This window comes from Chiloscyllium plagiosum, chromosome 2 (assembly GCF_004010195.1).
Source record: "Chiloscyllium plagiosum isolate BGI_BamShark_2017 chromosome 2, ASM401019v2, whole genome shotgun sequence".
Lineage (NCBI taxonomy): Eukaryota > Metazoa > Chordata > Chondrichthyes > Orectolobiformes > Hemiscylliidae > Chiloscyllium > Chiloscyllium plagiosum.
Window position 1 is genome coordinate 145,720,707 of NC_057711.1, and position 25,332 is coordinate 145,746,038.

General features: G+C 39.8%; 1 protein-coding gene across 4 annotated transcripts in view; it reads left to right on the plus strand.

The window, feature by feature from the left end:
• Window positions 1-25,332, plus strand: part of LOC122565011 (signal-transducing adaptor protein 1-like) — a 79,759-nt gene that overhangs the window by 26,906 nt on the left and 27,521 nt on the right. The window contains exons 1-4 of one of the 4 annotated variants that reach the window (XM_043720666.1): window positions 3,924-4,236; window positions 8,268-8,339; window positions 18,600-18,719; window positions 20,271-20,327. In XM_043720666.1, coding sequence (XP_043576601.1) covers window positions 4,126-4,236; window positions 8,268-8,339; window positions 18,600-18,719; window positions 20,271-20,327 — 360 coding nt within the window. In that variant the 5' untranslated portion in view covers window positions 3,924-4,125. Of the gene's footprint in view, window positions 1-3,923; window positions 4,237-8,267; window positions 8,340-18,599; window positions 18,720-20,270; window positions 20,328-25,332 lie in introns of those variants that run through there. The other 3 variants (XM_043720657.1, XM_043720648.1, XM_043720671.1) reach the window with 3 other exon arrangements.

A 25,332-nucleotide genomic window follows, 5' to 3' on the forward strand; every position in this document is an offset into this window, starting at 1 on the left:
CCACCTATCAGCTCCACCCTTCCCACCAACCTATTACAATTACCATCCACCTGCATTCACTTATTGCCTTCCCACCCACCTTCCTTCCAGCCCCACCCCCACCCCTCCATTTATCTCTCAGTCCCCTTCCTCCTCCACATTCCTGATGAAGGGCTTATGCCCAAAACGTCAACTCTCCTGCTCTTTGGCTGCTGCCTGACCTGCTGTACTTTTCCAGCTTTTTGACTCTGACTCTCCAGCATCTGAAGTCATCACTTTCTCCTAGTCTCTTAACCATGCATTGAGTTCATCTGCCTTGCCTGTTCAGCCTCTTGCATTGAAATAAATGCAGTTTAATTTATCAGTCCTAACTCGTTCTCTCGGTGAAAGTGAAGACTGCGGATGCTGGAGATCAGAGTCAAGAGTATGATGCTGGAAAAGCACAACCGGTCAGGCAGCATCCGAGGAGCAGGAAAATCGACATTTTGGGCATAAACCCTTTATCAGGAATATGATGAAGGGCTATACCCAAAACATCGATTCACCTGCTCGGATGCTTTTCCAGCACCACACAGTCGACACTACCTCCTTCTCTACTTTGTTCCTGCCTGTCCTGTCTGTTTGACGTATTCTTTTTCCCAAATGTACCAGTCTCAGACTGATCACTTTCCTTACTATCTTCCTGGGTCCCACCTCTCCCCCAAGCCCACGCCCCTAGTAGTTTAAATCCTCCTGAACAGCTCTAGCAAATCTCCCTGCCAGTATATTAATCCCCTTCCAATTCAGGTGCAATCTGATTTCTTATACAGATCAGTGACCTATTATTCTTCAAAAAATAAACGAAAAACTGTAGACTCTGAAGATCTGAAACAAAAACAGAAATAGCTGGAACATTCTGAAGAAGGGCCTCTGGACTCCAAACATTAACTCCGTTTCTCACTCCACAGATACTGCCAGATCTGCTGAGTTTCTCCAGCAATTTCTGTTTTAGTTTTATATCCTGATTCAAGTCTGATTCTCAGTAAATCAACACGTTAATTTCTTCATTAAATTGGTGACTTCCTTTACACTTCCTCAATTGATTGGTTGACTTATTGTTGCCTCATGCACTGAGATGCAATGAAAAGTGTTGTTTTGAGTGCTATACAGGCTGATTGTAGCATACAAAGTGTATCAGGGTAGCAGTACAGAATGCAGTGTTACAGCCTCAGAGAAGGTACAGAGAGAGAGAGAGAGAGAGAGAGACCAGAATTAACATTTGAAAGGTCTGTACAAAAACCTGATAACAGTAGGGAAGAGTCTGTTCCTAAATCTATTTGTAAATGTATTCAAACTTTTATATCTTCTGCATGTAGGAAGAGGGTGGAATAGAATGTAACTGATGTGGGAGGTGGCTTCGATTCTATTGGTTGCTTTGCGGAGGTAGTGGGAAGTCTAGGTGCAGTCACTGGATGGAAGGTTGACTTGAGACTGATCTGTAGATAAAAACAGTGACTGCAGATGCTGGAAACCAGATTCTGGATTAGTGGTGCTGGAAGAGCACAGCAGTTCAGGCAGCATCCGCCTGAAGGGTGGAGAAATAAGTGAGAGGAGGGTGGGGGTGGGGAGAAAGTAGCATAGAGTACAATAGGTGGTGTGGGCGCTGGTTTTACAGTTCCTGCGGTGGCAGGGGAAAGTGCCAGGATGGGGGGGTGGGTCGTAGGGGGGCGTGGACCTGGCCAGGTAGTCACGGAGGGAACGGTCTTTGCGGAAGGCGGAGAGGGGTGGGGAGGGAAATATATCCCTGGTGGTGGGGTCTGTTTGGAGGCGGAGAGGGGTGGGGAGGGAAATATATCCCTGGTGGTGGGGTCTGTTTGGAGGCGGAGAGGGGTGGGGAGGGAAATATATCCCTGGTGGTGGGGTCTGTTTGGAGGCGGAGAGGGGTGGGGAGGGAAATATATCCCTGGTGGTGGGGTCTGTTTGGAGGCGGAGAGGGGTGGGGAGGGAAATATATCCCTGGTGGTGGGGTCTGTTTGGAGGCGGAGAGGGGTGGGGAGGGAAATATATCCCTGGTGGTGGGGTCTGTTTGGGGGTGGGGGGAATGTCGGCGGATGATTTGGTTTATGCGGAGGTTGGTAGGGTGGAAGGTGGGCACCAGGGGCGTTCTGTCCTTGTTGCGGTTGTAGGGGTTGGGTCTGAGGGCGGAGGTGCGGGATGTGGATGAGATGCGTTGGAGGGCATCTTTAACCACGTGGGAAGAGAAATTGCGGTCTCTAAAGAAGGAGGCCATCTGATGTGTTCTGTCGTGGAACTGGTCCTCCTGGGAGCAGATACGGCAGAGGCGGAGGAATTGGGAATACGGGATGGCATTTTTGCAGGAGGTAGGGTGGGAAGAGGTGTAATCCAGGTAGCTGTGGGAGTCGGTGGGTTTGTAAATAATGTCGGTATATCAAGTCGGTCGTCACTAATGGAGATGGAGAGGTCCAGGAAGGGGAGGGACATGTCAGAGATGTCCAGGTAAATTTAAGGTCAGGGTGGAATGTGTTGATGAAGTTGATGAATTGCTCAAACTCCTCGTGAGAGCACGAGGTGGCGCCAATGCATCATCAATGCAGCGGAGGAAGACGTGGGGAATGGTGCCGATGTAATTACGGAAGATCGACTGTTCTACGTAGCCAACAAAGAGACAGGCATAGCTGGGGCCCATGAGACTGATCTGTGTTCATGAATCTCTAGTTTCTTGTGCTCCAATTGAAAGGACTGAGAGGGTCAAGTGAATTATAAGGCATTACAAATGTACTATCAGCAGTTTAGATACTGTTAGCCTTAAGCTGAAGGTAAATTCAGTTTTCTTTCCAATATCTGATCCCTTCAACAACACCATCTTCCCAATTTGCTGAATTTTGAGCAAACTCTTTCTAACCTGGAGTTTAGATATCTCTGTTGCTTTCTCACCTGCTAGCCTCTCCACTTTTATGCCCCCTAAACAGCATCACATTCAGAATATAATTCCTCGGTCCTTTCCCAGCTCCAACCCCTATGTATTCATTAACCCTGATATCTCTGCTGGTTCCTTGTGGACCCATCTGTAGTGATGGTAAGGTCAGACAGGTGGACCTTCTACAATATGAGTTCCACGACTGGATCAGATTAGAAGCCCCAATCAAGAAGCAGTAGCTGACAAGACATAAACAGGACTGTCAGAGGATCTGCTGACTCAGAAAGCTAGCTCTGAGGAAGCTGGATCAGTGTCAAGTACTATGCAGGTGTAAATAAAGAGTGACGTGGTGACAAGGCATTCGCCACTACGGAGTTATTTTCATCATCAATTTACAGATCATGATTTGGAGATGCCGGTGTTGGACTGGGGTGTACAAAGTTAAAAGTCACACAACACCAGGTTATAGTCCAACAGGTTTAATTGGAAGCACACTAGCTTTCAGAGCGACGCTCCTTCATCAGGTGATAGTGGAGGGCTCAATCGTAACACAGAATTTATAGCAAACATTTTCAGTGTGATGTAACAGTTACACTGTAAATTTTTGCTATAAATTCTGTTAGGATTGAGCCCTCCACTATCACCTGATGAAGGAGCGTCGCTCCGAAAGCTAGTGTGCTTCCAATTAAACCTGTTGGACTATAACCTGGTGTGTGATTTTTAAATTTAAAGATTCTCATCCTAAATTCCAAAGTTTTCACGGCTTGTGTATCTTAACTCTGTGATCCCCCAGCTGTGTCAAACTCTTCAAAGTCTTTGGGTCTCTTTAGATTTAACAAGATTTTTCTCTTATTAAAGAAAATAACCTACGTTAAAATGATCAGTGTCTTTCCCTCCTTAATTTTCCCCACTTTCTCTCCCACTGTTAGTCGCTGTTGCGTGGTAGAGCAATATCCTTTCTTGTATGTCACGTACATGTGATAAGTTACCTTCCTCGTTGAATAGTTTCCTCATTCCTGCTGGATTCCAGTATATTGCGAGTGTCCGAGAAGGACTTGGGCAATGTTTTCATTGGGTGCCGTCTTTTCGGTTCTCTCCCTGTCGCTTTAACACAGATTGGAAGTGGAACAGTCAAACGGCACAGTCACTCTAAGCTGCAAGTGTCTGTCGACATCGATTGCTTCATCTCATCGTTAATGAGTAACAGTGACTACGTTTGTTGAACAGAAATGGCTGCTTCCAGGACAAACCTGAGGCTGGTCTTTCAAAGACGTGAGAAGATTACTTCTCTGCCTTTGTATTATGATGGGATTCTGTGGAAAAAAAGCTCGAGGGCTAAGGTAGGTGATAACTGTATTTCAGCGAACTCTCCTCTCTGCAAAGTTACATTACTTTCGTTTATAATGTCAATCGTCTAAAGGAACTGCAGTGCTATAGAAAGTATTGAATTACTCTTTGAAAAGCTAGTGATTAGAAAGTTTCCTACCTGATGGCTTCAAGATTTTCTGAAGAATATTAAAGAATGAAAACTTTGAAAAATGGCAAAACAGTGAGATCATATAGGGATAACATATTATCATAAAAGACTCCAACTTGTCATAGTGTTGTGATTACTTGAATGTAGATCATAGAATCATTCACTATATAAAAGGCCCTTTGGCCCATCAAGTCTGTACTGACAAAAACCTGCTACTACCTACACTAATCCCACTTTCCCACACTCCCACATTCCATGACAAGTGCCATGATTGTTATGATACTTCAAGTGTTCAACCAAGTACTTTTTATAAAGGTTATGAGGTTTCCCGTCTCAACTACCCTCTTATTTTATCTCCAATATAATTGGAGAAAGGATTCATTAATAATAACATGCACTGCATTATATACTGTAGTTATCGTTTCATTTGTGAACTTGAACTGTTAATAGTTTCATGAAAAGTTAAGCTGGCATATGTGAAACCTAAGATAATGAAATACTTCTACATTTCTTGATGGTCAACTCAGCTGAGGGGGTGAGAAAAATACTCTTTGAAATCGAGCACCTTCTGTCAATTAAGCCTCTTGTAAAATCACTCACTATTTATCAATTCTGGTTTTAGAAATTAGCATCAATTGATTAGAAAGTGCAATAAAATAAACAAAACTGGAACTCCCTACGACAAAAACCTGTCCTTTGTCTGAGGTGTTTGAACACCAGCGCTCAGTGTAATCAGCGGGTAGAAGGGAGAATGGATTGGTGGGACTGGGTGCAGTTTGAGGTATGGCATGCTGAGTTTTGTATCACATGGATGTCAACAATTTCCATTTCTATTTGTAAAATGCTTTACTATCGTTTCCACTCATCTTGCTGCCCCTGGGGTTTCAAACTATGAGGTCAAACAAAAGACCTAATTTCAAATTTCCAGTGATCTTAAGGCCAGTTATTCCAGAAGATCCTTGGGGCAACCTGGCTTTTCTCTCTAGTAAGCAGTTTTTGCTCCTGCCGGACACCTTCTTTGCAAAGCTGCTGCTGGAGAGAGAAAAAATCTGCCTGTAAAAATGATTTTGGTCTCAATCAACAAGGCTTTTTTCAGCAATAGATATCTGCAATTGTTGTTAAAGCAGATTAACTGGAAATGCAGCCTATTATTGCTTAAAAAAATCTTGATGAATGATACCAACATTTCTTTTGTAGACACATAGGGTGGAATACTCCAGGTCATGTGGAAGGAGGTTGAAGTTATGTCCAGGGGTAAATATTGAATTGCCGATGTCAGGTAATCAATTTGGAGAGCCCTGGGGTCTGTCTGATAGGGGACAGGTTTCCTACTGAAGGCAAAGTCTCGCTGGGTTTTCAATAACTGCCCAGGATTCCTGCAAGTCCTTCTACGTTCCAAGAAACTTGATTGGCCTCCATAATGACATCCTGATATCTGCAGACACAAATGTGTCTTAAATTTGAACAAATAATCTGAGTACACTTTTTGTCTACTGCAGCAGTACCCAATACTCACAGTGGGGCAGATGTTAGACCAAGGCTGCAGATCTCCAGTTGGTCTAACTAGCTGCTTAACCCACTCACCATTTTTAGTTGGATAGTATTCACAAACATGGCCTCTTGAATGTTGGCCTCTGCTAAGATCAAACAGACAGCCAGAACAGCACAAATGGCACTGGGGCATGTTTTTGAATCCAAACACGGAAACTTAAATGGTGGTAAGATTCTACCCTTAGATTTACTGCAATGGAGCCTTGGAGTCAGAAGCATCTCATGAGGCAAGCCCAGAAACTCCTTACTGTCAGGGATGTTTTAAAATTCTCATCCTGGCTTTCAAGTCCCACTATGGCATTACTCCTCCCAATCTGTGAGATCCCCTACACTCCTTCAAGATAACTGGACTCCTCCAAGTCTGGCTTTCTAAACAAAAAAACCTACTTTTCCTAATCAAAGATGTTACTACACAAGCAAGTGAGACTTGAACCCTGGTCTCTTGGTCCAGGGGTCCCTTTAAGCGAATGCTTATTTTGCTGAAACCTGAGATTGAATCAGGCACCCTTAGATCTTCAGTCTAACATTCTCCCAGCTGAGCTATTTCAGCTATTGCACCCCTCATTTTGATTGCAGCATGATTGATGGCTGTGCCTTAAGCAACCTAAGCCAGAACTTTAGAACTTACTACATAAGCTTTTTCTCTGTTTATCTCTGCCTTTATCCCTCTCTCTCATTTAAGACATTTCTTAAAACCTAGCTCTTTGCCTAAGCAATCAGTCATTTGTCTTAATATTTCATTTAGTGGCTCAGTGTTAGACTTTGCTTTGTAATGCTCCTATGAAGCACCATTTAACATTAAAAGGCACTGTGAACACAAATTGCAGTTATTGCTGAGGAACAAGCTGCTCTCAGGTACCATCTAGTGGTACCAGATAGACGCTGAATGCACAACAACAATGTGCATTTATATAATTAGCACCGTTTAAAGTTGCAAAGAAAGTTACCAAGGAACAGATTCATTGTGACCCTGCTAACCACAGTCCTAAGGGGTTTGGAGGCAAATGGAAGAATGATAGTTTTGAAATTGAATAAATAGTAAACAATGAACAAACTTAAAATATAATGAGTTGAAAGAACTTCATTAGCAAGTTGTAGATCATTTCAAATAAGAAACAAGATTACAGACGACGCATTGTAAAAGTTCCATGGGTTTCCTTTGATAAAAGTTGGATATCAATCTATGAATCATAACATTTGTGGAATGTGACTAATTTAATCTCTAAGATGGTTACTGCCTGACTCTGAGCACCATCTGTGATAAACTCAAAACTTTACAAAAATACAAATGACAGTAATAGTGAATGGTTATTTTTTAGATTGGGGGAAGGTACACATTGAGGTTCCCAGGGATTGACATTAGGACAACTGTTCTTGATGTACATTAATTACCCAGAATTGGGTGAACAGGATACAACTTCAAAATCTGCAAGATGACATAAAACCTTGAAAGTATGGTGTAGTGTACTGGGGAGGGTAGTGATTGGTTGAAGAGGACATAAAAGGCTAGTTGAATACTTTGGACACATAGCAAGAATGTGAAGTGATGCATTGTAGCAAAAGTAATAAGTAGAGGCAGTATCAAATAAAGAGTGCAATTTCAAAGTGTGTGCAAGTGCAGAGAGACCTGGGAGTATGTATGCATAATTTTTTAAAAATGACACACCAGGTTAAGAAAGTGATTTTGAAAAGCATATAGAAAGCAAGACCTTATAAATAGAGTAAAAAAGCAAAGACTTATGATGAATTTTAACAAAATGCTGGTATGGCCTCAGCTGGGCTATTATGTCCAATTCAGTTTAAGAAGGTGGTGAAGGCCTTAGAAATGGAGCAGAAAAGAGTTGAAAACCGTTACAGGAATAGATAGGTTGGAGGAGCTGGGGTTCTTTTCCTGAACACAAAGAACTATAAGAGAAGATTTGACAAAGGTGTTTAAAATCATGAATGATCTAGACAGGTTAGGTAGAAACTGTCAGAAAGGTCTAGAATTAGCAAAAATAGGTTGATAATAATAATTGACAAAAGAAATAAATTGAGGAAAGATTGCAGTGAACGATTACAATTTGGAATGCACTATCATGAAGACGCGTTCAGTCATGGGTTTTCAAAAAGAAATTGAAAAACATCTGAAGGGGAGAACATGTAGGGTTTTAGGAAAGGGAGGAGAAGCAGGACCAAATTAGTTGCTGTTGTTAAGAGCATGGCATGGGTTCAACAGGCTGAATGGCCTCCTATTGTGCTGTAACCATTTATATTTCCATAATTCTACAAAGTATAATGAGCAAACATGAAACCACTTCTTCTTCTCCTCCCACTGATGTGTTTTTTTAATCTGCTTAACAGAACTTCCAAAGATACTGGTCAGAGTTACGAGGAACTTCAATATTCTTTTATTGTGATGAAAAGGAATCAATGGTAAGAAAGATGCTTACACTGGAATCAAATGATTGTTCATGGTCTTAGCTTCAATATTTTGCCTTATTCTAACACATGCATAGATTGTTGCAGCTATTAGGAATAGTATTTTTAAAACAACAATACAAATAGTCATGATAGATGCTTTCAAATCTGTGGTATTGATAGAAGATTTGGAATAAGATTAAAAATGCTTTGAGTAACGTTTAATTTGGAAATACAGATAAAGTGATTACAATATTGGCCAGAATTTAATTCTTGCAGCAGGGGCCCCAACAGGAGGCCTAACAACCACAGTCCACTTTGCCTGGCCATTTATGGGAACCAAGACCAAATTGTTTGGCCAACCAGCAAGCACGGTTTGTGAAGTAGGCCCTATTTGAGGGCTGGGGTGGAGGTTGATGAGGCTGTTATGTGGGGCTGAGTGTGCAAATAGGAAGCTGCCATTCTTCCTTCTCCCCCAATGAGTCCACAGAGTGGCTCTTGGATATTTGATTTGACTTGATTTGTTGTTGTCACATGTACAGTGAAAAGTCTTGTTTTGTGTGCAGTACAGGTAGATCATAACGTACAAAGATCACAGGATGATTGAACAGAGTGAAGAATAGAAAGTTATGGTTGCAAAGAAGGTGCACAAAAGCAAGATCATCAGCAGATTTTAAATTTGAGAAGTCTATTCAGAAGTCTAATAACAGCAGGGAAGAAGCTGTTCTTGAACCAGATGGCATTTGTTTAAGCTTTTGTATCTGCCTGGAGAGGTTAAAAGTGATTATAACTGGTTTGGGAGGAGTCTTTAATGATGCTGGTTGCCTTTCCGCAGCATCAAGATGGAGTCAATGGATGGAAGGTCAGCTTGCCTGATGGTCTACAATACACCAAGGTAGTCATCCTATGTGATGAAAGCCCTGCATGCAGCTAGTAAAGTGCCAGAGTTGGTGGTAGATCCTTTAATTGATTATTTAAATGGCAGAATTGATCTCTGAGTGAGAGGACTGTACCTTCTTTAGTGCTGGTAAAATGACCTCTTGGTTAGCTCAGTTGGATGGACAGCTAGTTTGTGATGCGAAGTGACGTGAATAGAGTCGATTCAGTTCCCAGACTGGCTGAGGCCATCATGAAGGACTCTCCTTCTCAATCTTTCCTTTCACTTGACATATGATGATCCTCAGATTAAACCACCATCAGTTATCTCTATTTCTCTCTAATGTGCAAGCAGCCCAAGGGTCTCTGGAACAAAGACAAACTTAAGTAGCTTGGTGGCAGGAAGACAATTTGCACTGTACTCTTCACACTTCCCTATCCCCCTACTGCTGTCCTTTGTCATTTTATGGGGCATTTCCTAATCTTAGCTCCCAACCTGCCCAAAGAGCTGGTAAATTCCAGTTTGTGCCTGGGTACCATTTTTCGCTGTATTCTGTTTAATTGTGATGTTGTTTTGTTTATCTTAAGTGGGTTTTGTTTTATACACATTTATTGAGCAAACTGTTTGCCTGTCTGTAGGAATTTATGGATTATTGAATCTAATAGCCTATCACTTGCTGAAAATCAAAAGCAAATGCACACTAAATATGACATTGTGTTGTTTCCCAATACATGGTATATCCTAGTCTCCTAATCCCAGAGGTACTTCTGTTTTGGTACTACTTGGCTGTTGACATACAACAGAGACTGGAGAACAAATAAAAGGCTGTGGAAACTGAGAAAAACATTCCACTTTGCCAAGATCATGAATTAAGTGAGTTATGCTAGGCCTGCCTGTGTAGATCTTCCCTGATGTTCAGCAGTTTGGAGCAGAACCAAAATTAAGTCCTGACACCTTGTTTGTACATCACTGATACTTTGGCAGGCATTGTTTTATAAAAAAAAAAAATTCTCTCCCATTCTAATAACCTCCCAAATTGCTTTGCACAAGTAAGTGATGAATTTCCCTAACTGTGACTTGATGTCTATAGGTTTTACTCACTTAATCTGTTGCTGCTGCTCTAAGGCTGTTAATGTTTCAACTCTGGCTGCTGCTAAAATTTCCCTGTCCTTGAATCAAAGTTATTTTTTCTTTCCCTTTGTACTAACTTAAGTTTGCTATTGGCTTTATCAGTCATGCCTTTCTCTAACGAATAGAATGTTATCTCTGCTCTGAAGGAGTAGACTTGCCTCCATGTTAGTTTGTGGATTCATGCCACATTCTGGACATTTGCAAGACAAATTCTGGGATGATACTCAGGTATGGTACCCTAGATGTGCTGAACAGTTGAAATTTCATTTTGGGGATGAGACAATATACAGTTGTCCTCTCTGGTATCTCAGTTCTAAAAATAACACTATGCTATTTCAAGGAAAAGCAAAAAGGTCTCCCTTGGTAGCTGTGCTAATGTGTATCTCTGAACCAACATCATAAAAGGCAAATTATCTTGCAGAGGTCCTATTGCAGTTTATGGGACTGTGCTATGTACAAACTGGCTTCCATATTTCTTTATACAACAAGGGCCATTACTACTCTGATTGCAATGCAAGAAAATGAAATAAAGTAATTTCAGGAAGTGAGTTGTATAAAGGCTAGGGTTGTGAAATATGGGGAAAGAATATTGTGTCTACCCTATAAGTGGTAAATAACACCAAATACAAACATTGCACAGAAATATTGGGTCTGTCTGTAAAATGTTGAGTCATAATAGGATTCTGAAGGCTGTGTGTCTACATACACAAGTGTTGAAAAATGTGGTGCTGGAAAAACACAGCAGGCTAGGCAGCATTCGAGGAGCCTTGTATGCATACACAAGGAAGGTCCTGATATTGGCACAGAGGGCAGGAGATTGCAAACTCCCTTTGAAAACTCCAAGTAGGCATATTGATTATTTTGAGGAGGAGAGGTGCAGCTTCATGTCCAAGTTGATCAAATACCTTCTCAGCTTCAGGATTTCCTGAGGCCACAGTTTAAACCAAAAAAAACTAATATAAGTTCAACAGAAGAATGGAAGCAATGTGAGGGAGGTTGATTGGATTTTGTTATACTTTAAAAAGGTCAAAATTAAGATCCCTTTAAAAATAAAAGGCTCCACTTTTATATGAAAAGGAAATGCTGAAGTTAAGTCACTTGCATTATTCACACATGAGGAAGAGTGATCAAAACATAAAATATGTAGATTCCCTAAAATGGACCCAAAGATGCAGGTCCAGGCTGACCCTCCCTCTCTCTGACATCTCCCCTGTAAGACCCTGTGTTTGATTTTACCTTTTGTGCCTGAGGGGAGTTTATGGGGATTGTAGCAAGTATTTGGAACAGCATCATTAAGTTGGGATAATCTATTGGGTTTTCAGATAGGTTACGTTATTCGGTATTATGTTCTCTTTTGTCTGTGTTTCGTTCGGTAATCTTGTAAATAAATTATGTTTTCATTAAAACTAAGTATTTTGAGCAGTTGCATCTCTCCTGGAATATCCACTGCATACCTGCTTAAAACAACTAGCAAAGTTAGGGTCTGGGCTACTTTCTTGAAATGTTTTGAGAGGGCAAGGGGAATCTGGCCTGGTCCTTAGCATCATTGAAAGAGGCACAGTGTATAAACATGTTCTTTTTGTCAGCAAAGACAGGGCCTTGTGTATTAATGTATGTAATTTCCAGTACATGTAAGTACACCATACTGGGAGCCTGACAAACAAATATAAATTGATTACCAGTGTAAATCTTCACACAGTCTTGCTGTTTAGCAAATATTGTCCAATTACAGAATCATATCTAATGTTGGAAATAGTGAGAGCTTTGCAGGCTGTTTGGGCATGGTCATTACTTTGCTTATTGCAAACAGCCAACGAATATTGTTATGACACAGGGTAAACCCTCCTATTTAATTTAAGAAAAGATTTATTTTGTGCAGTAATCTGTGAAAATTCGAGAGGTCAAGAACTATTTAAAGTAAAAGTTAACAACTTTATTTTTTAAAGTATAATAGAGAATAATTAACTAACAACTATTTACAACTCCTTCCTCTCACCTATCTTTTATCTTCTATAATACTAGTCTGATAAAACCCTCTGATTAAGATTTACCAATACAAGCTTTCAAAACAAGCCAGCTATTGAATCTTCTACTTGGATCTTCCTGTATATTATTTTCTTCTTCTTACAGATTATGCTTCACAGGTCAGGGATCGATAAAGGTACCTTTAAGAGAGCTATTCTCCAGGCAGTCTGCAGATGTCATTGGCTTGGTGGTTCTCCTCCCAACTGTTCAATCTTTCCGGTCTTATACTCCCAAAGAATTGGATTGTCATTGGCTTTTAAGATTGTCAACATACTGAATTCAAACTTGATTGGAGTTTATCTTTTTTTAGGGTATAATTTAAACTGAGTGGCCTAATTTGAATTTGTTTTTATCTCTAGGCAACCAGCTAATCTAACTTTCAACCAAGCGTTACATTGTTATCTTTTTCAGAATACTTGGTGATGTGTCAGGCAGTTCTGCTAGCTTTTAACTCTCTTAAAGGTACACTACACCCACATCTTCATAACACCTCCCCCCTTAATAAAAAGATAAACCATCATAATGAAAAGAAGGTTTTTTTTTCTCCATTCTTTAACCACCTTACCCTAACATACAGATAACTTTAATCTAAGTTCACCTTAACTTCTTCCCATATAACTGTATATATGTATATAGCATTAAATAAAGGCAAATCTCATTTAAACTTTATCAGTTAAATCCGTTATAACGCATCTGCAATTACATTCTTACAACCGGCGACATGTACAATTTTTAAATTAAAAGTTTGTAACATAAGACTCCAATGAAATAGTCTCATATTCTTGTCTTTAAAACATTCTAAGAATGTAAGCGGACTGTGATCTGTGTACACCACCACCTTCAACACATTGTTCATGGCATACGGATTAAAATGTTGTAAAGCCAGTACCAAACTCAATAGTTATTTTTCAATCCTGGAGTATTTTCTTTGGTGGATGTTGATCTTCTTCAAAAAGTAACCGACCGGCAGTTCAATCCCCATCCTCATCTTTCTGTAGTAGTACAGCTCCAACTCCTATGTCACTAGCATCGATGGAGACTTTAAAAAATTTTGAAATGTTTGGTGTAGCTAAAACTGATTTGGTTGTTTATATGGCATTCAAATGGTCGAATGCCGATCGGTCAGTCTTTGGGACATGCAGCTGTATGCCCAAATCAGCCTTACACTGAAATTCATATATTATATCAATTATTTGTTTGATAGGCAGAAAGCCTTTTGACTTGGTGACAACAGCATGTTAGTTGGGAACAGTATTCATTTCTACTGTACATTAACAGTGTGAAACAACATAGCACTCACCCATTGCTCTAACCTTTAGATACCTTACCCTTAATCTGAGACAGACTGGCACTTCTCAGAGTCAAGGCCTTAGGCCTGTTCATGAGTTTGTGCAACTTACAGCAAGAAATGGTCTAATCATGGCAGCCATTATTCCATAGAATGGTTGCAAACCTCCCTATTTAGGCATCAAGATTACATAGTGAACAAATGGCTTGGACTGTATTGAGAAAGTTGCCAATAAGGCTGATCCCATAGCACTTAGAAATGTAGGAATCTCTACATTTTTATTGAACAGTGAAGGTAGATTTGTGGTAAACAATGGTAGAAGTGTAATAGCATAGTGACTGATTTCTTGACAAGGTCAGCACCATGTATTCAAATTACAATGTGAGCCATATAAGAAAATGTGGGTAATGATAGCTTTCTCTGAAGTTTAAGATTGTATTATTAAACTCATGGATTGAACTCCTCCAAGCCTCCAGCACCTTAAAGTTCCACTTCTCTCACACTGCTCACATCTTTGCTCTGAGGCATGTGGTTCAAGTCAGGAAATTTCCCAACTTGGCAGATGTATGCCTGTTTAAAGTCTCTTGTTAAGCCAATTCTCACCCCAGTGAGGTCTTCCAACCTTGGAAACCAATTCCAGGCATTCACAGGCGCAGGGACGTATGGGCGCCCACTAAGACTAAGAATAAATTTATTATTGCCTGACACACCAAGATGTCAATTTCCCACCTACAGCATGTGCCAGCTGTCTGTGCAGAAAAAGCACTGCATGTTTATTTAACAAAATGGCCAAGTTGGTAACTGAGTGGTAGCTAGAGCTCAGTGTAGTCAGAAGGGAGTTCTCGTAGTGTTAGTAACAGACACAGTTCACACACTGTCCAGAGGCTTGCCTATGACTAGTGATCCACTCAGGCTAGCAGGTTCAAGAATATGCTTAATTAGTGGACAATGGCCAGTGCTGTCAGGCCATAGCGAGGGGAATAGGGTTTCATTAGTTGTGGAACTGCAAACACAGTGGTCAGGGTTTTGATCAGTAATGTCCAGGGGCTGTTTGTCGAAGCCTGTCAAAGGTCTGGGATGATTTATAATCCTAAGTGTTGGTCTGCTGATCTTTCAAGAGAGTGCAAACAAGGGCAGTGAGGGCTTCACTGACAGAAAAGCAAAAGGGAAGCACAGGCATTTGTCAAGGTGGACACAAGGATCGTAATGGAGGGAAACTTGAGATTGGCAAAACAGTTTCAGAGAGAATAGTTGGCTACAGGGAAGGGAGGAGAGATTATTGACAGTGACCATCACCATGGCCTCTACAGGGGTAAGCATAGAGGTGCAAGATAGATGATATGTAAGCTGGGAGAACAATTGGAAGCAAAATTCACTGTGAAATTACACGTCTTCATGTTAGTATGAATCTAATTTTTAATCGGAATTTTCCCACCTTTTCCGTCAATGTGGAATTCTCCCATGTGGAAATGGGCTGTCAGGATCAGTGAGATAAAAGCAGGCCTTTGCAGAGGTGGTAGGAGGGTGACATTGACCTGGCAACCAGACAGAGCCCGATGCTCGCGATGTCCATTGCGAGCTGTGTTCCTTGCCAACACTTGCTGTTGTCCAGATGTGAAATGCAATTAGAAAATATTGGTAACAATGGGGATTACAGTTCCTTGGCCACTTGGGATATATCACGTTAATGAGAAATGCTATGGAATCATAAGTTGATTTTTTTCCTTTATAATATGCCTGTCTTTCTAACCTCATCCAGTCTTATAATCATTCCAGGCCTTTATATTTCTGATCTCTTGTGTATTTCCCAGTTCATTGTGATCAAGGTTGATGGATGTGACTTCATCTGTATCATACCTGAGCTTTTCAATTCCCTTCCTAAACAACTTCTGTTCTTTCTACAGCAAAAGCAGAAGTTGCTGAAAATCTTAGCAGGTCTGGCAGCATCTGTGAAGAGAAATCAGAGTTAATGTTTCAGGTCCGGTGATTCTTCCTCAGAACAGTTCTGAGGAACAGTCACCGGACACAAAACGTTGACTCTGATTTCTGTCAAGAGAGGCTGCAATTTATGTTTTTATTTCTGATTTATAACATCTACAGTTCTTTCTGTTTTATTCTGTTCTATCTACTTCTTAAAGACTACTTTTGACAGAGTTTGTTCATGTTTCCTGATAGCCACTTTTGGCTTGCTTTCAGATTTTGTTTGATTTTTGTGCTGTAAATTTCCTTAATGTTTTGTTGTGTTTAAGATGACACATAAGTTCACGTTGTTGCTGTATTTACAATGCTCTGTTGTCTATAATGTTAGGGATAGGATTTCCTATGGCTTTGCCTGACTCCTCCACTGTAGCTTTTGGTCATGAGCAGGGGAAAGTGCCTGTTACCATTGTTTGCTCCAAATATCTGGTTTAAACACTTTTGAAGTAAGAATTGGCATCCACTATAATAATTAAACAGACAAAAGTATGCCTAATTTTAGTTTTTAATGCCAATGGCACAACTAAACAAGATATTTTGTGGGTGTGCTGAGCAACATCAATGAGTTCACATATAAGGAACTTGAACAATTTTATCCAAGATATGCTTAAAGATAACAAGCTTGAGTCAGTACTAAGAATATGGCATTTGCTCAGTGAGGATTGAATCAAGATAGAATCAGGCTCTACTACTGTTAATGCTGTTCAGCTAAGGAGAGATTTCTAAGGCTGACACTCAATGGGACAAAAGATGTTTTGTTGAAAATGAAAAGGGAAGGTAGGAAAATTCTAATTTAAAATGAAACTGTTTCTACCATGAAAAAGTGTAAGTAAATTATAAAATCAGACAGCACAAAAGGATGTCATCTGGCTAATTTTGGCCCAAGCTTAAAAGAACCTATCCAATTAACACCACTACCCTGCTCTTTCTCCATCATCCTGCAACTGCTTTCTTAAATTGGAATGCTTCATTGCTAACTGGCTTTAGTTTGAACAGTTTCATTAATAAGTGGAGGAGTTTAAGGAGGGAGCAATTCTTAGGACAAATTCCTTTGCAGTCAGGTACTTAACAAGTAATTTCCTCCAGAGACCTATTTAATCATTGTTGAGTTTATGTTTACTAACAAATCTCAAGTGTAGAGCCAACCATTTACTTTGATGCGACCATGTTTTATTTTAGACTCCAGCACTGCGTAAACCAGTTCCAGTGGTTTCGCATATTCTTTTTATCCTGGCCGTAGACACCCAGGTTTTACAATGAGTGATATCTATGATTCTGCTGCAATAATTAGGTTGTTGGATTTATACTGTGAAATGAAGCAAAAGCAGTTCATATTGATGCATTTCATGAAATTCCAACTCCGGGTGAATATCTACTAGTTGGTTAGACGTTTGTTTTGAATGGTTGAACAAAATGAATGATATTCCATTGACTGATGTTTAACTTTCTTGCAGTCAATGAAGTTAGATGTCAGGCAAGGTGCATAACAGGAGTGGTGTCCCTACATCTAAGCCAGAAGACCCAGGTTCAAATCTCACCTTTTCCAGAAGTATGAAATAACATCTCTGAACAGGTTGATAGAAATTACCTCCTTGCCGGTGAGCCAGAAGCCTGGGTTCAAGTCCCATTTGATTCAAAGGTGTGTCCTAACACCTCTGAGTGAGTTGATTATAAATGCATCTGATTTTAATACCTGAGACCATCATGGACTAAAGGAAGAAAAAAATGTTTTGTAAAGAAGAAACATTGACCTAAAATGGCTGCAGTGATCACCTGGCCTGGTTGAAACAATGTAAGATAAATGAAGACCACTGAATAAAAAAAAACATTACAACAAATTACCCTGCAAATCAGTCAGGTGTAAAGGAGCCCTTGTCTCCTATTTTTGATTTCCACTTATAAAGCCATAGAGTCTTATAGTCATACAGACCCTTAAGTCCAACCAGTCCATGCTGAACATAATCACAAACTAAACTAGACTCACCTGCCTTCTCCTGGCCACATCCCTCCAAACCTTTCCTATTCATGTATCCATCCAAGTGTTTTTTAAACATTGTAATTGTACCGACATCCACCATTTCCTCAAGAAGTTCATTCCATATTTGAACTACCCTCTGTGTAATAAATTTGCTTCTTTTGTCTTTTTTAAATCTCTCCTCTCACCTTAAAAATGTGCCCCCTAGTCTTGAAATTCCTCATCTTAGGGAAAAGACAACTACCATTAACTCTATCTATACCTCTCATTATTTTATACACTTCGATCAGGTCAACTCTCAACCTCCTACACTCCAGCCTATCCAGCCTTTCTTTATGACTCAAACCTTCCATACCCATCCACATCCTAATAACTCTCTTCTGAACTGTCTCCAGCTTGATAATATCCTTCTATAACTGGGTGACCAGAACTGGGCATAATATTCCAGAAGAGGCCTCACCAATGTCCTGTTCAACCTCAACATAATGCCTCAATTCCTATATACAAAGGACTGAGCAATGAAGGCAAATGTGCCAAATGCCATTTTGTTTGACACATTGGGTGAAAATGACTTACAAATTCATCAGCTAGAAAGATGACGACACCATGAGAATAGACAAGTGAATTGTCTAACAGACGAGAAGCTTTTCATTGGTGATGAAACATCCGTTCACTGAGAACTCAAGGATTCCACAAATATCAATACAGCTGAAGATACAAGACATTGACTAAACTATGATTTCAGGTTTAATTATATCAATTGAAGCACTCTAAGATTTTTTCAAAGTTGCATATTCTTCATCTTTCTATTGTATTCAATACACGCTCCCATTGTGTTGTAATAATCTTTGCAGAAAATTAATGTTAAAAGCAAAGATTAACAAAAATCACAGAAAACCACAAACATTTCACAGACTGGTTCCAGCACTGAACCAACCAGGTACCAAACTTATTGTTATTTGTTACATGCTGCTTTGAACTAATGCAGCTTATTATTTTTAGTACACAGAAAAACTGGATCTCCAGCATTTTGTATCGATCGAAGATGACAACAGTGGAGGGAAAAAATCCCAAGCAGCTAGCTTTCGACTGCAGTTGATCAATGAAGGGGTGAAGCTGAAGGTAAGCAAACTAAAATTCTGATCTAAGCCTTGAAATTAATATTGCTATTCAAAGTAAATGAATTTTGAATCTAATCATTTGGCGAGTCTTTGCTATTTTGTTATGGGCATTTTTTTTAAAAAATGGGTTAATTTTCTTTCTATAATATTGAAAAAAAGTAATGTAATATGCAAGTTTCCTTTGGAAAGAATGGGTTTTGCAACCGTGTAGCATGAGATTGTTGAAAGATTACCCCAGTGAAAGGACTACTGATTCCGCCAGATTCTACTAAAATGAACAATACACCATTTTAAAATTTTTAGTTAAGCATGTTTTATGGTACAGCTGTGGTAATTCAGTGAAGGGGATGACGTTGAGATTGTGGGGAAGATCGAGGAATTGGCAATTAGTAGTGGGTTTGGACAATTACGAGAGGAGTTGATGATCATGAGGGGATTTGGAGGTCACAGGGAATTGAGAGATCATAGCAGGAGTTGGAAAATTTGCAACAGCCTCTCTTTAAGCTTACTGGGCCTAGAACTAGAGGAGACACCCCTGCTCTATTTGGCCCAAAAAAGGAGCTGTAAAGTACTTAGCTTATGGACCTGACTCATTCAAATTCCTTTCACCTGCAGGATTCGCAAAGCCTAGGACATCCTGCAGCCATAAATTCAAAATAATAATCCAGTAATAATGAAGAGTCCTTTAAAAGATTTTTATTGACTAACCTGTGGGTGGACTGGTTGCTTGCCTCTTTGTTAAAAACACAAGTGGGTGGCTTGAATGTGGACTGGAATCAGTACTGAAATTTTAAAATATGTTACCTTCTAAGTGAACCCAACCCACTTAATCATGAGTGTTAAAGTTAATCCCATAGCGTCTCCAGTACAGAATGTAGCAGTTCTGATTTTACCTGTGCCAAATCTTTGAAACAGCTACCTGATTTTCCTACTCCTTTGTTCTTTCCCCATTCATATTTTGTGTTGTAATAGTTATTACAGCCTAAAATGAAAGCACTTCCAGCAGAAATTGATGTCATGCTAATACAGCCAAGATATATCATGAATAATGTGCAATTCTATTTCTCCAAGAATTGCCCTTTCTGTAAAAAGAACTTGAATGCACCAGAATTTGCAGCTGCAAGTTACTCAATACCTGTGGTCGACAAATAAATTATCATTCATTAATTTGTCTCATATCTCTTTTCTTTTCCAAGGAGCGGGGATTGGAGAATTCACAGCCATTATGATTTGTCCAACACTTTAATGTTACATTGTACAGTTTTAATTCTTTCTTGCTGGATTTTTATAGTAGTTGGCTCTCTTTCAGTTTCACTTAATCTTAGCTTGATACTTACAGTACAAAGTATTGTGTTATAATGGCTGCTGGAAGATAATGTGAAAGCAGTTTCAGTAGAGACAGAGGTCACATGACTATGCAAGCCAGCTTAGTACATTATATACGACTATATTTCCCCAACTAACCCGCAAACATATCAGCACTTGCTATTTGCTTGGTACTGTTTACTCTGCAATGATGTACATATAATGAGCTTTTTGTATTATCCACCAGGCTGAAAATGTGGAAGCTAGAGAAGAATGGAAAGGTTACATTATTGCAGTCTCTCAGGTAGGAATGTTGCTTTTATAACATGTTTCTCCATTCAATGTTGCCAGCCCAGTATTTTGAGAATAACAGTATTATTTGCATAGATGTGGCATGGATGATCTAAAGTAGCATGGGGTGGTTTGGATTATCTGAGGAGGGGAAGGGTTACGAAGGTTATTATGTTGAAGGGTGAGGTTTAGGAGGCTTATGTTGGGAGTGGGTTACTGAGTGGGTTGCCCAACTCAGTAACAATACTCATGCATAGCATTACAGTTAACAATATGTTCTGCAAAGCTGATTTGTTTGTGAAAAGTCAAAGAAAAGAGCAAAATCTCACTTGGGTCAATTGTGCAATTCAGAGAGGGTAAAAATGTGCAGACTGGATTTTCCAAACTTCACATTGAAATCTGAAACTTAGACTGTCAGTTTTGTCCTGGTTATTGAAGCAGAGCCAGAGTATGGTAGTTGTATATCTGTAATCCCCCACATTGCTCTCCCCATTTAATTTTTTTAATGCATCCATTCCAATTTAAAGATTATTAATATTCCCAAAAAAGAAGGAAATCAAATTCCAAGCTTTTATGTTTGTTAGTTCTGCAATATTGTCATTGGAGAATGAACTTTGTCCATGAACTTTCCTAGGTTAACATTCTTAAAATTGTATTCCCTCACCTATCAGTTTATTTGTAGACTCAGATTTTTCTGGACCTGGGAAACTAGCAGATTTTAGGATGTAAACAAAGGTGCAGATGTCATTCTGCTTTTATGGTAACTGCAAAAGCCAAATTTTAAGTAAGTTAATGACATAACCATGCTTCAGCATTTGAGCATATTAACACAAAAGCAATATTTACTTTATTTTTGAATTAATATTTTGGGAGGAAAATGATGTTCATTGTCCTACCATTTTATTCAACTGGAGTCAAAAACTTTCTCATTTAAAAACATTACAAATCAGTCTACACCATGAAATCTTTTATGCCTCAAAGTAATGTTAATGAAATGTATTGTCATTATTATGTGCATTTTATCCAATCATTAGGTGTTGAGAACACTTCTAAAGTACTCAACATTTGTAATACTGCAGTTGTTTATATGCTACGTATTTAAAAGTAGAACACTACTTCATTACAGTGATTAGTGCGGCTTTGTGGGAAGCAGTGAGGGGTAGCAGCAATTTCATGACTTTGTGAAGCTCTTCTCCATAGCCAATAGCTCAATTTTATTGCACCACTGCCTGCATGTTCAAAGGTAGTGCATAAGTAATGTGCAGTATGTAGATTTCCTAATTCCCTGCTGTCCACCTTGATCTGTTTACGATTGTGTGTGGAGGTGGTGCGCATGAAAGGCATTGGGCACCCTGTACACTCTTGGTCTGATTGAGGCCAAGAGAATTGTTATGGTGCAGAAAGAGGCCATTCAGCCTATTGTGCCTATACCGGTTCTATTACGTAGTGCCATTCATCTAATTTTCCCCAATATCCCAGCACATTGATTCTATCCAAATAATCATCCAATGCCCTTTTGAATATCTCAATTGCATTTGCCGCCACCAAGTTTCCATCACAGTGCATCCCATACCCTAACTATTTGCTGTGTGAAAATGTTTTTTTTCTCACATTACCCCTTGCTTCATTTAAACATCACTTCACATCTGTTGCCTCTCGTTTCTTTTATTCTTGTGAACGGGAACAACTTCTCCTGACCTATTCCTTCTAGCTTGCTCATTATCTTGAAAACATTTATCAAATCTCCCCTCAGCCTTCTTCTGTCCAAGGAGAAAAGTTCTAACTTCTTCAGCCTAGCTATATAGCTGAAGTTTCCGATTCCTAGGACCATTCTTCTAAATTGCTTTTGCAGTCTCTCTAATGCTTTTGTGTTTTTCCAATAATGTGGCACCCACAACTATAGAATCATAGAATCCTGACAGTGTGGAAACAGGCCCTTCGGCCCAACAAGTCCACACTGATCCTCTGAAGATTATCCCACCCAAATACATTCCCTATTATTCTAGATTTTACCCCTGATGAAGGGCTCTTGCCTGACATGTTGATTCTCCTGCTCCTCGGAAGCTGCCTGACCTGCTGTGCTTTTCCAGCACCCCACTCTCGATTCTGATCTCCAGCATCTGCAGTCCTCCCTGACTAATGCACCTAACCTACACATCCCTGAACACTATAGCCAATTCACCTAACCTGCACCTCTTTAGATTGTGGGAGGAAACCGGAGCACCTAGAGGAAACCTGCACAGACATTGAAGAATGTGCAAACTTCACACAGACAGTCATCCGAGGCTGGAATCGAATCCAGGTTTCTGGTGCTGTGTGGCAGCAGTGCTGAGCCACACTGAGCCACCATGTACACAAGGCTTCAGCTGAGGTATCACAAGTGTCTTGTGCAAGTTTAACCTCATCACCTTTTTCTTGTATCTATGTCCCTGCTAATAAAGTCAAGAACACTGTATGCTTAATTGACTGCTCTGTCCACCTGTACTGCCATTTACAATGATCTATGTCTCTATACACCCAGGTCTCTCTGCTCTTGCATCCCCTTTAGAATTGTACCCTCTATTTTATATTGTCTTTCAATGTTCTTCCAACCAAAGTGCATTACCTGATGCTTCTCTATGTTGTAACTCATCTGCTTCCTATCTACGCACTCCAGCAACTTGTCAATGTCCTTTTGAGTTTCACACTGTCCTCCTCAGTTTACAATTCCTTGAAGTTTAATGTTATGTGCAAATTTTAAAATTGCGCCTACACTCCAAGATGTAGATCATTAATATATATTAGGAAAAGCAAGGGTCCCAATACTGACCCCTAGCGAACTTCACTATGAATCTTCCTCCAGCCTGAAAAATATCTGTTGGCCAATATCCATTATCATGTATTCCTTCTCATCATGTTACGTTTCTCATGTCATGTCTCATATTATTCAAATACTGTGTCAAAAATACTATTTTGTAAAATGAATCTTCACAATTTATGTTTAAACTAATCAATGGTGTTTTCACCATTTTCTTAAGGAGTTTAGATAGATCATCCATCACTGAAATACTATTTTGCAGGTTATGTTTAACTTAGCCCCACCCTCCTCCCCCATTTCAAATGCAGGCCAAGTCCTCTAGTTATGCTGTTCTAAACAAAGTGGATAGCTTGACAAGATTTTGTCTGTGATATAACTGAAGTTAAGACATTCATATTGATCCTTCTCCATTTCACTGCAGTCATCCCTGATCTTCAACTTCACCTCCACTTTCTCACACATTCCTCATATCATTGATCCCCTAAGAGATCAAAACCTTGCCTATCTCAGCCTAAAATATGTCAAAAGATGGAGCAAACCTCAGGCAGAAAATTGAAGATGTGAATTCCATTTTCTTACATTCCTCAATGCACAATGTTGCGCATTTGTTTTGTATGCAGAATGTATTTTTGAATGGATGGCAGTGTCCTTTTAATGGAAAGAATCACTGTTTTAGCCATTGCATAATAGAGTCATAGAGTCATGGAGTCCTACAGCATGGAGACAGGCCCTTTGGCCCAAACTGGTCCATGCTGACCAAAATGCCTGACCATACTAACCCCATTTCCCCGCACTTGTCCCATATCCTTTCAATCCTTTCCTATCCATGTATTTGTCCAAATGCCTTTTGTCAATGTGCTTGCCTCAACCACTTCCGCTGGCAGCTCATTCCATATGCGTACTACCCTCTGTGTAAAAACGTTGCCCCTTAGGTTCCCTTTTATTCTTTCTCCTTTAACCTTAAACTGATGCCCTCTAGTCCTTGATTCCCCAACCCTGGGAAAAAGACTGGACAGTAGTGGTTTAAATGAACATTATGGCACTATCTGTGAGTTCAGGGAAAGCCTTAGCTTCTCAATTTCATGAGCCCTTGTTATGGTTTCTGTCAGTTGTTCCAAACTGACCTCCTCAAACAAGGTTAAGTTTGCAGGTCTGCTGAGTTTTTATTTGCTAGGTTAAAGGCCACCTTATTTGCATTAGGATATTAGTATCCTGAATAAAAAAAATAAACTTTAACAGGACAGATCGTCTGGACAGCAATGACACTGGTAGGATCACCAGTGACCTATGACTCTATTCTCTTCTGTCCCTGTTGAAGCCACATTCCCTGGACCCGTACAATAACAGAGAGAATAGAGTAGAGAAGCAAGGAAGAGGCCATTGCCTTCTTTTTATGACTCCAAATGTCATGCTAAGTTAAATTCTTCAAAACCTTAAGGGTTTAAATGGACTTAATGGGTTAGTGAGTGGGTAGTTGAGATTGGGATTAGATTATTAAGTGAGTGGGTTCCTGAATAGTTGAGTTAGAGAGTTTAGTGAATGATGAGGTTGGTGTGAGAGCTATTTTTGAAAGGGACTGAGTGATACAAGTTTAAACTGACGAGGTAATTACAGATCATGACTTTTCAAGAATCCCAATGAACCACTAAAGTATGTCTCCTGCACAACAGGATTTAAATTTCCCATGATATTAATCGAGGAACAGCAAGGGGGGGCTTTGCATAATTTCTTGAACAACAACAGCCTGCAGCAAACATTATAAAAACAGATGATCTATTCATTCATGTCTGTTTTTGGGATGTTTATGTGTTAAAATTGACTGCTGTGTCTGCCTGTACTACAATATTGATCATATTTTAAAATTGTTAATTGATTGTGATGTGCTTTGGGATGTTCTGAGGTTGTAAGATCCAAAATAAATATAAATGTTTCTCATTAACATGAGATGCCAGTTCTAAGTAGATGTGTTTGACCCCTGGCATCAAGTGTTGAATCAGGCTGTATGAAATCCTGTATGGCATAAACTGAAAGTGGGGAAAAGTTTCTGTTTTGATCATCTGAAGCATCACCATAATGTTGAGACATTCTGTTCCCTGTCCATCTGATAGAAAAAGTAGTTATGTGCTTGAGCTGAAAATGTGTTGCTGGAAAAGCGCAGCAGGTCAGGAATCGACGTTTCGGGCATGAGTCCTTCTTAACTTTTCAGACCATTCCTGAAGAA